Source organism: Lonchura striata, chromosome 3 (assembly GCF_046129695.1).
Source record: "Lonchura striata isolate bLonStr1 chromosome 3, bLonStr1.mat, whole genome shotgun sequence".
Lineage (NCBI taxonomy): Eukaryota > Metazoa > Chordata > Aves > Passeriformes > Estrildidae > Lonchura > Lonchura striata.
The window spans coordinates 27,140,194-27,154,690 of NC_134605.1; the positions used below are offsets into that span (position 1 = coordinate 27,140,194).

General features: G+C 41.9%; 1 protein-coding gene across 15 annotated transcripts in view; it reads left to right on the forward strand.

Moving 5' to 3' along the window:
• CCDC88A (coiled-coil and HOOK domain protein 88A) overlaps window positions 1-14,497 on the forward strand; it is a 68,207-nt gene that overhangs the window by 43,718 nt on the left and 9,992 nt on the right. For 7 of the 15 annotated variants that reach the window (XM_077781993.1, XM_077781995.1, XM_031504294.2 and 4 more), the window contains exons 21-33: window positions 944-1,221; window positions 1,974-2,117; window positions 2,655-2,841; window positions 3,208-3,353; window positions 4,025-4,117; window positions 4,302-4,516; window positions 9,285-9,368; window positions 10,408-10,611; window positions 10,880-10,951; window positions 11,504-11,590; window positions 11,721-11,777; window positions 11,922-12,002; window positions 13,388-13,650. In XM_077781993.1, the coding sequence (XP_077638119.1) occupies window positions 944-1,221; window positions 1,974-2,117; window positions 2,655-2,841; window positions 3,208-3,353; window positions 4,025-4,117; window positions 4,302-4,516; window positions 9,285-9,368; window positions 10,408-10,611; window positions 10,880-10,951; window positions 11,504-11,590; window positions 11,721-11,777; window positions 11,922-12,002; window positions 13,388-13,650 (1,911 nt within the window). The other 8 variants (XM_021537700.3, XM_021537699.3, XM_077781996.1 and 5 more) reach the window with 7 other exon arrangements.

The following is a 14,497-nucleotide window of genomic DNA, read 5'->3' on the forward strand; positions in this document are numbered from 1 at the left end:
AGTTTCCCAGCACACCCATGCCATCAGACATTACTTCATTTCCAGTGAAAGATTCTGCTTTCTCATCTGTAACAAAGAACACTGTAGTTCCAGCAGGAAGGGATTTGTTCCCTGGTAACAGTGGGAACTGGAGTAAGAGATGGAATTTTTGTTTCTTAATAGATACCCCGAGGGCATTAGAAGGCTCAGTAGTTTGTGGTTTTCGTCTCTTGAACAGGAAAGAGAAGGAAGCTGGTACGGGTCGGGTGACAAGCACCAATTCTTTAGGATACCCAAGGATTTCTCCAGAGGCACAAAAAGTGAGGTTGTTGGTTGATTGGAGCTTTTTTAAACTATTTAATGTTGAAGGCTTTAGTGTATTAATACACATGAATACTGTTCTGGGACAGCTGTTGGAGAACTGGTGCTGTTCCACAAAAGAGCACAGAAAAGAACCTGGGTAGTTCCTTCCAGGTTCTATTATTTATCTCCTTCTCTCTCTTAAATGGATGTTCCTGTTGGAGCTCTCATTGTAAAGGAATGTGTGGATGCCATGAAGAATTTATGGTGACAGTACAGATTTTTTAAAAAAATAAATCTCCATGCCAATGTGAAAGTTTCTTTTATTTTAGTCATGTCACAAATTTGGCTTTTATTAGGATCACTGGTGATCCATTTCTCCAAGGTATCTCAGTGCTGGAGGAAAATAGCCCTGTCAGTAAGATAACACTTTAACAGATTTTGAAAGGTAAATAATAATTCAATCCGTTCCTGTCAATTTAATAACATGCTTTCAATACTTTCTGCTAAAAAATAGTCTTGGACCATTTTGAATTGGAGCTGTCTCCTGGGATATAAAAAAAGGTTGTCAGTGGAGCAGCCAGGAGTTCGAGAAGGGTTAAACCCAAGAAATCTTTAGGTGGGAGATAAAATAACACAGTCTGCACAACGTTTGTGGCTCCAGGTTGAGAATTCCACGCTGAACTCGCAGAGCACGTCCCTGATGAACCAGAACGCGCAGCTGCTGATCCAGCAGTCATCCCTGGAGAACGAGAACGAGGCCGTGCTGAAAGAGCGCGAGGACCTGAAGGGGCTCTACGAGGCCCTGCTCAAGGACCACGAGCGCCTGGAGCTGCTGCACGAGCGCCAGGCCGCCGAGTACGAGTCCCTCATTGCCAAGCACGGCAGCCTCAAGTCTGCTCACAAGAACCTGGAGGTGGAGCACAAGGACTTGGAGGATAGGTAAATATTCAGGAGAACTAGTCTGCCATTCAGTAGTGTAGTAGTGCAGCATGTGCTCCCCTCACCGCGATTCCCCGAGCTGAAGCGTGCTGGGCGGCGAGAGGGAAGAGAACGGGCGGCCGCTTTCCCCCAGGGTGCTCTGCTGTCCCAGTCGGTGGTGTGGGAACAGACGGAGGCAACACGGGACTTGGGGGTGAACAGGATGGTTTTATTCAGTGAGCCCCAAGACCCCCTGGGGAGGGGGAGCAGAGGTTTTATACAAGAATTCAGGGAGATGGGTGTAGGAACAGCAACCAATGAGGGAATAGCAGGGGAGGAGTTTAGGGCAGAATTAACCCATCACAAACCTATCAGGGGAAGCAGGAAAGTGGAATAACACAAAATAAGCAATAGGGTTTAGAGTCTCACCAAACAGACAGGGAATGCTCTGGAATCAGAGGAGGGGGCTAGGAGGAATGACAGGGAAGGTTCCAGGGAAAGGGGCAGGGTAAAGGAGGATTGACAACTTGGAGATGAGGGGGTTAGGGGAGAGCTAGGGAATACTGACAACTGGGGAGAGGAGGAAATTAGGGATGGGGGGGTGGAAACAGATATTGAACAAATATCAAATTAAAGACACACCACTGCACAGTAGAAATCACTCTCAAATAAAATGATAGAATGAATAAAATCACCATCACAGAGGCTGTTTCATCAAAATCCCTTTTTTTTTTAAGTCATTCCACAAAAGGAATTGAATATTGTCTTTGCAGGTACAATCAGTTGCTGAAACAGAAAGTGCAGCTGGAAGAACTGGAGGAGGTTCTCAAAACAGAGCAGGACAAAATGCTGCAGCAGAGTGAGAAGCATGAAACTGTGGCAGCAGAATATAAAAAACTTCGGGATGAAAATGAAAGGTAAAGAGAATTCTGGCACCTGAGCACCTGCCAATGCAGTCTAAACAAATGGTGTGTTCTTTACATTTCTTTGACACCTGACACTGCTATTCCATATATTCATGATCCCACAAAAGTAATCATTATATGCTGAGGGGACAGGTGGGACAAAGGTGCGTGGCAGGGCCCAGGAGGAACAAAGGGAGCCCAGGAACAGATATCTGTTACCTCCATGATTGCCAAAGTTTGGGCCATTCCTGTTTTGTGTTGGCAAGAAATCCTGGCTGTTTTGTAAGATTATTTTACTCTGAAAAGTGGCATATTAAAACCAGTTGTGTGTAGTAGAGATGGTGCTTTGTATTTAAATATACAGAGAGCAGTGCTTGACTCGAAGACAGAACACATTCCTAGGAAAATTAGGCTGGAATAACTTACAGTATGTGACAATAAGGAATTTGCATAGGTATTTTATGGAGTAGTTGGAAATGTCATGTTTTAGAGGGAGTGTGGGTAACAAATTCATTTCCAGCACTCTTTGATGGTGTCTTTACATCCCAGGCTCACTCACACATACAATCAGCTCCTGAGGGAGAATGAAGTGCTACAAACTGACCACAAGAATCTGAAAACATTACTGAACAGTTCCAAACTGGAACAAACACGGTTGGAAGCTGAGTTTTCTAAACTCAAAGAACAGTACCAGCAACTGGATATTACATCAACAAAGCTAAATAATCAGTGTGAGGTATGTGGGAATTGTGCTGTTTGTAATGGCTGGAATCACTGGAATGTTTTTATTTATAGGTTCATAAAAGCATATGAAGTGCTGGAGTATTTCATATGACTTCATATGGAGTCATTTATAGATCCAAAGACTAATTAATCTGCCTACTGTACAGGCAATACACAATTTCAGGCTCATATTAGGGAAACTGGTTTAAATTATTTAAAGCATCAAATAGGCTTTTATTAGTTGATTCGTGATTTCATTTTGAGTTTGATTTGACTGTAAGAACCCCTCTGTAGACTTAAATAATCTTGATAATCTCATTATCTGTGTGTAAAATACACTCACATATAAATGCATGGGCAATTTCCTCTGTTGTAACAGCTGCTCAGCCAACTTAAAGGAAACCTGGAGGAGGAAAACAGACACCTGCTGGATCAAATCCAGACCTTAATGCTGCAGAACAGAACTTTACTGGAGCAGAATATGGAAAGCAAGGATCTCTTCCATGTAGAGCAAAGGCAGTACATGTGAGTTGTGAAAAACAGGAAATCACTGTGATTAGGGCAGTGACACCAGAACCTGCATTTTTAAAAAAAAGCTTCTGTTAAATATAGAATTTTACACATGTGCTGCTTCTAAAATGTTTCTCTTTAAAATAAGAATTTCAATGATAAATGTAAAACAGATAACTCAAAATATCAACATTATATTTGCAGTTCTAAAGGATCAGTGCAACTGTGTTCAATACTGATTATGCAAATAAGGAATAAAACTGATATATAGTCCTCATTCTACTACTGGCAAATTTTAGATTTTTAATCACTGTATTTGTAGATTGATAATATTCACGTATGAGTCTACATACATTGTAGATTAATTTATAGATTTGTAATCTAAACTTCTTTAGTGGACTCGAGAGAAGAGAAAATGTGCTTATCTAAATGTTAGAGCACTTTATTTAAAAAGGAGGAATGTGTAAAAAAGGCAAATGGAATTTTATTCCATTTTATATCATGAAGTTAAGCCAAAGGCTGATTTTTTGCTGTAACTCTTGCTTTTTCAATAAGAAACAAGTGTTATGTAAGAATTCCTCACACAAGGTGACAACTCTCAGATAACAGATTCCCTAAGGAATGTGCTACCCACACATCCTATATATGTTTTTGACGCGTAAATTATCATTAATTTCTGTTTGCAGTGACAAACTAAATGAATTGAGGCGGCAGAAGGAGAAACTGGAGGAGAAGATAATGGATCAGTATAAGTTTTATGAGCCATCTCCACCAAGAAGGTACTGATGTAAAATAAAACACAACTCTAAAGCACGGCAGACCTATTCTGTTTCCACTGAAAATCGAGATTCCATTGCATTAATGGGATCAGAATCATGTCTGTCTTGCATAAAAATTAGTTGACTCTGCAGGCCTAAGCAATGTGTTACAAATGCAGTGAATGTGCTGTGGTTTTGATGACAGAAGGGGCAACTGGATCACCCTGAAGATGAGGAAGCTGATCAAGTCCAAGAAGGACGGGAACCGCGAGCGCCTCAAGTCGGCAACGCTGACGCCCACACGCTCCGAGTCCAGCGAGGGATTCCTGCAGCTGCCCCACCAGGACAGCCAGGACAGCTCCTCTGTAGGCTCCAACTCCCTGGAGGACGGGCAGACCCTGGGCACCAAAAAGAGTAATAGTGAGTACTGCAAACCACTTTGTTCCGTAATAAACCTTGGCTAAATGTTGGAAAAGACTGCATGTTGTGGAGGATTTGTAAAGATCATTTTTAAGTCTGTAGGAATGAAGCCTGAATTAATTTATTAAGGACAGAACTTCTTGCAAACTCCCTGAAGTGTTTGAGCAGAACTAGTTTTGAGCATTTCTGTATCTCAAAATGTGTTAAAGTACACTCACAGTGCCTTGGTAAGATGAAGCAGGCACTGGTACTGGGTCAGGTGAGCAGGATTTGGGATAGAATGTCAGGTGTCACCACAAGGACCCTCTTTGTTTCTCCCTCTTGTCCCAGCATGACTCTTTCCCTTGTCTTGGAAGTTTTTTCCAAGCTGTGGCTGTACTAACATCCTTAAGTTGCTAAAAACACCTTCTTTCTGAAGGTGTTCCCTCAGCATCTTACAAAACCAACGATGGAATTTGGATATGCAAGAGGAAGTGTTAATGTGGAAACACAACCTGGTAAAAGTACAGGAATTGTTACTGATCCTGAAGTTGGAGTGAGGGGGTGGTTGAAAGGGAGAATGAGGACTTGCAGAAATGTGATCAGATGAAATATTCCAGGTACAATTTGCTGACCTTGAAAGATTTGATAGCCATCCCATTAGGGTGCCCCCATTAGGATATATAAGGCCAGATTCTGTTTATTATTATCTATTGGTTTTTTGTTCTTCACTTTCGGCATGAATCATAAGCTGCCCAGTTTCTCATAACTTGAGAGATAGTTATAGCCAAGTTATCAGGATGTAATGGTTATATTTAATAACTATGCACCAAAAGCATTTTGGCTGTGCATGTAAAAGCATCCGAATCCATGCACATTAACAGTCACTTCCAATGTTTGCACTACTACTTTTAAATTTAATGTATTGGGTTTCAAAAGACAGCAGGTCTGGGGTTTGTGCCAGCTGTAAATTACTACAGCCATTATGATCTGGATTTTTTTCTTCTGTGCTTCTTGAAGAAGCTTAGTCAAAGTAAAAAACATCCCAGAAAATGCTGTTTCAGGAAAAGTTAAAATCAGATCTGTATTTTTTTAATAACTGAAGAAAATAGTTCAAGAGTACATTTTAGCACTTTTGTTACTAACTTATCCCTTTGGGGAGCTCAGCCTTTTTCAGTTAAACTTCAAAACAGGTACTTCTAAACTTTCTTTAAAAACAACTGTTTCTTTTACATCCAAACCGTGAGTGGTGTGGAACTGGGGAGTGACTGAAGCTGTCCTGGATGTGTGTCAGTGGGAACTGAGACTGTGCACGCTGTGGTTCAGCCCATCTGCATCTGTCAGTAGTGTCATGTTTTGGAAGGGCTTTTCTGTGACAGTTTTCTTTGCATGATCCTTGGGACTTTAGTGTGCAGTTACCCTCCTGGGGAGCCATGGCTGCAGTTACAGTGGCTGAGCCTCAAAAGAGGTTTGAAGCTGTTCAGACCTCATTAATTTTCTACTCCATGGACCTTGCTCATGTTCCTCTTAATCCCAGTGTATTTATCCACAAACTGGAAGGGCTGATCTAATTCCGGATCCTAACCTTCCTCCATTACACATGTCACTATGGAAACCAGAGTTTTGGAGAGAATTCGGATGCGTTTTGTGCCAACTCAGCTCTGACAGTCTCTGAGACAGAGATCTGAGACAGTTTGTGCCTCACAAAGCAGAGAGAATATCTCAGTGTGACGAATGATGGTGATGGTGCACATTTTGCAGTCTACTTCTTCTGCTCCTAGAGTGACTGTAAGTCCTAAATCCTGGGATATGGGGTCCTTTCTTTTCCTGGGAAGCAGTTTGGCAGTAGCAGCTTCACTGACGGAGCTTCACAGGAGGGAGCAAACGTGTGAGTGCTGCCTGTCTGTGCCAGTGCTCAGGTGTTGGAGCTCCCTGTGCTGGCTAAAGGCAACTCTGGCTCTGGAAGAGTTCTGTTGCCACCCTGACCTCCAGCAGCTGGGGAAGGAGCTGGCTCCAGCAGGAGTTGTCGAGGTGAAATGTCCTGCATGTCCTTGAGGGGGCAGGAGGAGGCAGGTCACCTTCCCTGGCACAAACCATCAATGTTCTGAGCTGGAGGACTGAGTATCTGACACAGAGATCTCCAGGATACACTGGGCTTACACCCCCATTCCCTGTCTTAGATACTGATTTCAAAAGTGTTTGCTGTGTGTGACATCTGTAGTTTTTCCTCTTGTGGGTGGTGATGGAGATTGTGTTTTTCCAACACAGGCGACTTTCTCATGCAAATGTTTCCAGGACAGCTGTTATCTCCCTGGGAAAGGTGATCTTGGCACAAAAATCAGGTTATTCTGTTCTCAGAGAACACCACCTGAGCTTTCGCAGTGTGGCCAGAGCCTGTGTCCTGATCCCTGTGGGAAGAAGGGAGTGCCTGGAGGGCTCTTGATGTCCCAGCACAGGTTAATGCTGCAGGACGTGTGTGCTCCTTGACTGCAGGGTTTCACCTTGGCTTTCCATGCCCACTGGAAGTTTAGCCTTCTTGTTCCCAGGTACTGCCCACAAAGTATTATTGATCACCCCTCATGATCAGGTGAGTGCCATGGATCTGACCTGCTCTGTGCAGAGTTTTCCGCTGGATGAGGCCATTCTGGGCTTTTCTGGAGAACACCCAAGGGAGGCAGAGGGGATTTTTGTTTTCTGTGGAGAAATACAGATATCCTTTGCCAGCTTCCACTTTTGCCATTCCATGAAATTAACAAGTTCCCAAGGAATTAGGGCTGTTAGTAAACTGTCATCTCTACTAGGAACACCAGTAGCAGGTATACCATGTCACAGAGGGAATAAAAGGAGTGTTCTGGGCTCCATTTTCCAATACCAAGGCATTTTGAAGATTTCTTCTTTATATTTTCTTCTGTGCATACCGAAAGAGTGTCAGGATTTTAATATAGAATTCTCCAGAGGATTTCAGGCAAACAGAAGAGTTACAAAATGGGATGTTTCCTACTCACTTGAGGAATTCTGCAGCACTCATCATTCATTCTCAGCTCAGAAAGCAAGAAGGTATTCATGGAATACTGAAAAGAAAAAGAACAGTTGATTTCTGCTGTAGCCATCCCAGGATTAATAATTATTATTACTATTCCAGGACATATTCAGAGGTGAATTCTGTGCATTTATTACTGCCACAGTTTCCCTCCAAGTATTTTGCCTTTTGATGCAAGATTTGCAGGACATCAGTGGTTGTAGAGGAGTTTCCTGGTGGGCACAGTTGCTGAGAGCCATAAATCAGCCCTATTGAAGGGGATCTGTGTTAATGGACACAGAAAGGACAGATTACTCAAACGGTTCTTGAGCGTCCTCTGGTAACTTTTTTCAAAAGATTAAGGAGTTTTTAGTGAAGAGGAGTCAGTTTTCTTCCATAAAGGATTACAAAGGGATGAGTTATTTTGTCTGTAAAGGATTACAGAAGTTACAGAGGAATTTTTTTTTTTGTGGTGTCTTGATGACAAAGAGTAGAGATAGAACAGAATGACCTCTGTTGCTGGATTGGTTTGTGAACCTGTTCCTGTGGCTGCAGACATGGGAAGAGCTGTTGGAGAGGGAGGAATAGGAAGTATTTCATTACCAGGGTAGCTCATGTGCACTTGTAAATGGTATATATGATATATATGCACTGCTCTGTACACAGAACTGCTGTGTGCCAGGCTGGGGGAGCAGGGCACACCTCCCAAAAGGGGCTGCAGAGACAAACCAGGCAGAGCATGGTCTGACAGACCTCTGCAGAAAGCAGAGCTGCTGCCATCTCTGCAAAAATCACCACTTTGGGGAATTCCATCCTGTGTCCCCTTCTGGATCTTTCCATGGTGGCTCCTGTGCCTGGAATCGGCCCCCAGACTTACCCAAGGCAGGTCAGCAGTTCCTAATGCAGAGTTCCTGACTCCAAGGACAAGATTAACTTGTGACTTCCCCCTCCTCCCTCTTTTAATACTATTTGTAATTTTAACTCTGTAATTCTCCTGGTAGAAGTTAACTCGGTTTTCCTTGGGCCGTCCCAAAATGTTATAGCAACACTCACATTTGGATTTTCTTCTGCTGTTTTGGTTTATTTTTTCCTTTGGTGTTTTTTCAGCTAAAATATTTGCACATTTGAAGCAGGTTGATTTTACCAAAATACTGCCCACAAATTATATTTGATCAGAAGGCCTTTGCAGGTTTTCTATGAGACAGTAGATGACCAAAGTTATTACTGAGCACAGAATGGAAGAACTGAAGACTCATAATAGACTGTGTCCTCTTAGACTTGCAGGCAAAGCATTACAGAAATTATTAACCCCCAAAAATAACAATGTGAACATATTTTAACATAGAATTTGTACTTAGAGTTGCTTTCATTTTCAGCTTTTTTTGCTTCACATTTTTCTTTATGTTAAAAAAAAATGCCGTTTTTCACAGTAAAAATTACATAGTGGTCAATTCCTGTAATCACCTGCAAAGAAGTTACATTTATTTTTTCAAGAGCTTTAAATTGTATTACCCTCTGCACTGTAATTTTCAGTGCATTTCTGAGTTATCTATGGAAGTTTTCCTAGTGCAGTTTTCCTGTTTCAGTGTCCTTTTATATTCCATTATCACCCAGAAGCAGGAGAATGATAGCTTTTAGCATAGCATACCTAGCTTAAACTCGAGACATTCATTTCTGTCCTTAGTTTCAACATTTAACTTCCATCTGTTCTTCTCCCTTTTTTTCTTTCATTTCCCTGTTTCCGTTTTTCCTCATGCTATGACATAAAAGTGGGTGCACTGAAAAGACTGCCCTTTTTGAGGAACAGACCGAAGGAAAAAGACAAAATGAAGGCCTTCTACCGTCGCTCCATGTGTAAGACTTTATGACAGTTCAGCTTCTTCTCAATGGCTACACTGGCTTCCGTTACTAATTTTTCACTAACCTCTCCCTGGACTGCGCTCTATTTTTCCTCCTCTTTTGCAATGTGCAAGTCCTGCTACAGTACAAGGAGCTGGAGCTTTTTCTTTTTACTTTTCACCCCCCCACCTTTTTTTTTAAAAAAAAAAAAAAAAGAAAAAAACAAGTTTGGCACTGAATACTTTATGTCTGCAGCTGTGCACACACACATAGCCACATGTTCCCATGCACGTGCATAATAATTTATTCAGTGCCTTGTGACTGCATATATCTGTATACATAGCTGTCTATATACACATGGCCCCATGTGTATATGAATTTACAGTGCACTGTGTTAACAGAAATAGTTTTAAATGACACATTTCATAAGCCTTTTGTTAAGAAGTCACTGTAATTTTTTTTGTTTGTTTGTTTAAAGCAAGTGTAGGAGATTGTGCAAGGCTCTCTGGTGGTCTGTCACTCTGCGAGTGTTCATCGGTTCTCGTTGCCAGAATGCTGCATTGATTTCTTTTGTTTCGTTTTATTTTCTAATGAGGGGTAAACAGTTTTCTCGAGTTTGGGGAAGTAAAGGTGAATATCATCAGATGTGGTATTTTTCAGATCCTCTCTGTTGCTCTGTAAACCCCAGTGTGCCTGCAGTAACCTGCACTGTACAAGGATCCCGTGTCAGCACCGGCACTCCATTGTATGAGCACCCGTGCCCGTTTTGTCCTGGCTCATCCCATTTTCTCACGGCAAGCAGCTGGCAGAGCCTCTTAACAGCACCTGGCGCATGTCGATCCCTGACAAAGCCGTTTTGAGCACCTCCCTGGGCTCAGGAGCCTGAGCCCCTCCCTCCCGCCGAGCCTGTTGCATGCGGTACCCGGGCTGTGATTTGCTCCTGCCGGCTGCGGGCGCTTTAATGCTTAGAAAACTGTCCGATCTTTGCAATGCAATTAACAACAGGAGCAGGTTCATTGCCCACACTGATCATTTGCTTTCATTTGCATCCCAGCCATGAATGACCTGGTGCAGTCCATGGTCCTGGCAGGAGGACAATGGACAGGTAGTTCTGAGCATCTGGAGGGTCCTGATGATATATCCACGGGTAAAAGGAGGAAGGAATTGGGATCTATGGCCTTCTCTACTACAGCTATCAACTTTGCCACTGTCAACTCTTCCACAGGCTTCAGATCCAAGCAGTTGCTAAATAATAAAGGTATAGGTAGAAGTTTTTTGCACCGTGATATAACTATGTAAATATTAGCTTGACTTTAAGTTTTTTAATTTTAATAATTGAGATAATGAACTGGTTTAATAACTGCAGTTATAAAATGTTTCAAGGTTTTTCCTACAGAATGCTTCCTAAGTAAAAATGGATTGCTTTGAAAAATATTTTAATTTTTACCATTTTACCAATGATTAGTATTTTAATAATCTTTCTGCTTGATTTTATTTTACATCTTCCTTTATGTCTCTGTGTGTAGATACCACATCCTTTGAAGATGTAAGTCCACAAGGTATTAGTGATGATTCTAGTACAGGATCAAGAGTTCATGGTAAGATGTGAGCTTTAATTAAATGAATTAAGGATATATGATGTGAATGTTAGTGAATTTGTGAAAATACAGTGAATGGCATCATTGCAATGAGCATGCTCTCTCTGATTTTCATCTCTCCAATGTATTGTATCATTTCTTCAGATTCTTCTTTCTCTCTTAACTACTACATCAAACAGATGTTCTGTATCTCTGGTAGAAAGTATTTGTGAAGTGCATCTGAACAGGATCAAAACATTCTCCCTTTTAGTGGGAAAATGTTTTAACTTCCATTTGGAGTTAATAGTAAATAAAGGAAGTTAGCATTTCCATCTTAAAAAATCAAGTCCAAATCTGGCATGAGTTTTCAGTGTTCATCGTTCAGTGAACCCCAAATTACCCATGTGCTGTAGTTTATAAATTCATTAAGTGTTCCTTCAAGCAAAGCTTTGAAGTGAAAAATAGGCTATTAATAGAAGTGAAGTTTTAACTGTACTATAAACATTTACAATGAGTACAAGCAGAAAACATTTTCGAGGCTACTAACAGTGCATTTCCCTTGTATTGGCTTAGGAGTACAGGACTTTATCTGTGCAGATGCTCTTGCTCCTCCTGTCCGTGGCATTCCAGCCCTGTGCAGGGTTCCCTGTCAGATCTGTTGTAAGTGACCTGACCACAGCAGCCCCTGCATGCCCCTGTCTGAGCCCTGTTTCCCCACTGAGCACTCAGATTCAATTCTAAAATAGACTCTTTCTCTTTTCCTCTCCTCTGTACCTCGCTATTCCTGTAGTGCCCTTTTCCAAAGTGTCCTCTTGGACCGCCTGGAAATTCCTTCGCTTTCTGATCTGTAAGAAACCACTTTATTCCCATGGGCATGTTCAGCCTGGGAGGTCTTGCATGATCCTCTGAGCATTCTGTCAGCAGAATGTGAAGGTGCCATGTCCTCTGCTAAAACATTGTTCATCATGCTGTCTCCTCATTTTCTATTTAGCTTCCAGACCAGCCAGCCTTGATAGTGGCAGGACATCCACTAGCAATAGCAATAACAATGCTTCACTCCATGAAGTCAAAGGTATGCTGGGGGTGAATTCACATCCATGCTTCATTTCCATTCTTTTCTCTGTAAGATCATCTGTAGAGGTTCAAAAACCCCCTCAACCAAAAAACTCCCACTGCACAGCAAAGCCTGTGCTTCCTTGAGTGTTTCACAGCCTTCATTCCCCAGATTAAAACCACAGGTTTTAGTAAATGTTACAACTGTGGTGTTAGTTTTTAAGTTACCAACTATTTTAAACCAAATCTAACCTGGATAACATTGTTACAAAATTAGAATTCCCCCCCAATTTACTTTAAAAGCTTTTTAAGCTGAGAAGTTGCTACTTTTTTTTTTCTCCAAGCATCCTCCTGCACTGCAATGCTGGTGTGAGCTGTGTGCTGTACAACTGCACAAAATGGCACATGTGATTCATACTAGAAGGCCTTTATATTTTGGTTTTAATAGATTATTACCATCCCTGGATTTATCAGTATTCTCTAAATTTTATTTATTAAAAATAATTATATTTTATCTCGTGGCTTTTTTAGCTGGAGACTGTTGTACAGACTAGATTACTGCACTGCCAGCTCAAGACTTCATTTAATATTCATGGCTTGCATCTCTTAAATGGTGTCTGTTTATTTGGAAATTTAGGAATGACTGCTAGCTGAATATTTATAATAGTTTATTTTATATCTGTTCAATTGGCTCTTTCTGTAAAAGATCCCTTGAGGTCCTCCTCACCCCAGTGTCTGTACATTAGGCATTGTCTGTATAGGATTAGGCATTTCCGCCATAAACAATTTATCTTAGTTCAAACTTAATTTAATTTCTTAGAGTGACATGAATCTGGAAATACTTGATTGTCCATCAGTATTTTTTAAGCAATGCATAGTTCCTGACAAATAAAATGAACTGGTGTTGTGGAATTTATTTTGCATCTAACATCATGTGTTTCCTTCAGGTCTCAGTTGTAACAAACTAGGAGTAACAGCAGGAGTTTTTGGAGAAGCAGCATTCCTGAGTAGTTCTTGTTGGAGAAAATATTTTCTTTCCACTCAATCCTTCGTATCTCCTTTAACATTTAATTACCCTATGTCTCTCAGTGATGCTGAACAAGAATGGAGATGTCTCTTTAACCTCTTGGAACATATTATTATGTAGGTGGAGGCCCAGATTATAAATGAAAGGTAGTTTTTATTTAAAAAAAAATCATGCCATGTTTGAAGAGCACCAAAAGTTAAGTCAAGGGACTGTAATTTTACAGAGTGAAAAATAAAAACTGGGCTTTTTATTAGTCTTTTAAATAGAATGAATGCTAACTGAATCTGGTAACATTCCAGATTTCAGTGGGGTTATATAGGTTTACAGCTTTTTGGTGTATTTATAATGGAAATACTTACTGCCTTCCCCCAAAATAGGTGCAGTGAACAGCCAGAGCAGGCCCCAGAGCCACAGCAGCGGGGAGTTCAGCCTGCACCACGAGCACGAGGCCTGGTCCAGCAGCAGCAGCAGCCCCATCCAGTACCTGAAGGGGCACACCAGGTCCAGCCCTGTGCTCCAGCACAGGACGCCCGAGACGCTGGAGAGTCGTGGCAAACAGACCAAAACAGGCTCTCCTGGTAGTGAAGTTGTCACCCTGCAGCAGTTCCTGGAAGAAAGCAACAAGAGTAACTCCAGTGAGGTCAGTGTAAAAGTATTTAACTACGGAATGCCCCATTTGTGGGCTCAGAATTAATGCAAGACACAGTGAGTAGAATTCCTGAAAGATTTCTTGGAGCTGTCGGTCACACCTGCATTGAGAGGTCAGAGGCACTGTCTCTCAGTGCACTGTCGAGTTCCACCAGCAGGAAATATATGGAATTTTGCAGCTGTTCCCTGCAGCTTGACCCTCTGTGGTCCCTGGTTTGGGTAGGAAGGTCGGCCTGTACCGACAAAGCTGTCCAGTGCATGGGATGCCAGGGCTCAGAGTGGGTTCACTCTTCTTCTTCCAGTCCAGTAGAAGCTGCTGTCACATCTGTTCTGTATCAACCACAAGGAAGATGTTTGACTTCATTCCTTGAGGAGACTCTCATCTGCTTCAGTTTCATCTTCTTAACAGTACAGGGAAACAAAAAGTGACTTTGGAGCTTATTGAAATATGAGAGGAGTAAGATGAAGGGCATGTTTCTGTAGATCAGTGACAGTTTCTCAGAAACCCCAAGTCACCTCATCTCTGCTGGAATTCCAGGTTCTGCATCCCTGGTTCTTTGAGCAGATCTGCCCAAACTCCTGTAGGATATCCTGCTGTCTGATAAAGCCAAGCTAGTTGCTGTGACTGGGGCATCTCAGGAGTGAGGATCCAGGGTTGGCTGGGGCAGGTGACACAGATCTGGAGAAGATTCTGCATTTTTTTGTTAGATACTTAAAATGGCTCTCACGCGTGGTCTCCTTGAGAAGGATTTTTGGGGTTTAAGCACTAGACAATACTCTTCTGGCAATATGAAATAAAACCCACCTAAGTCATCAATCCAGGTCTGCTGCTGTTCACA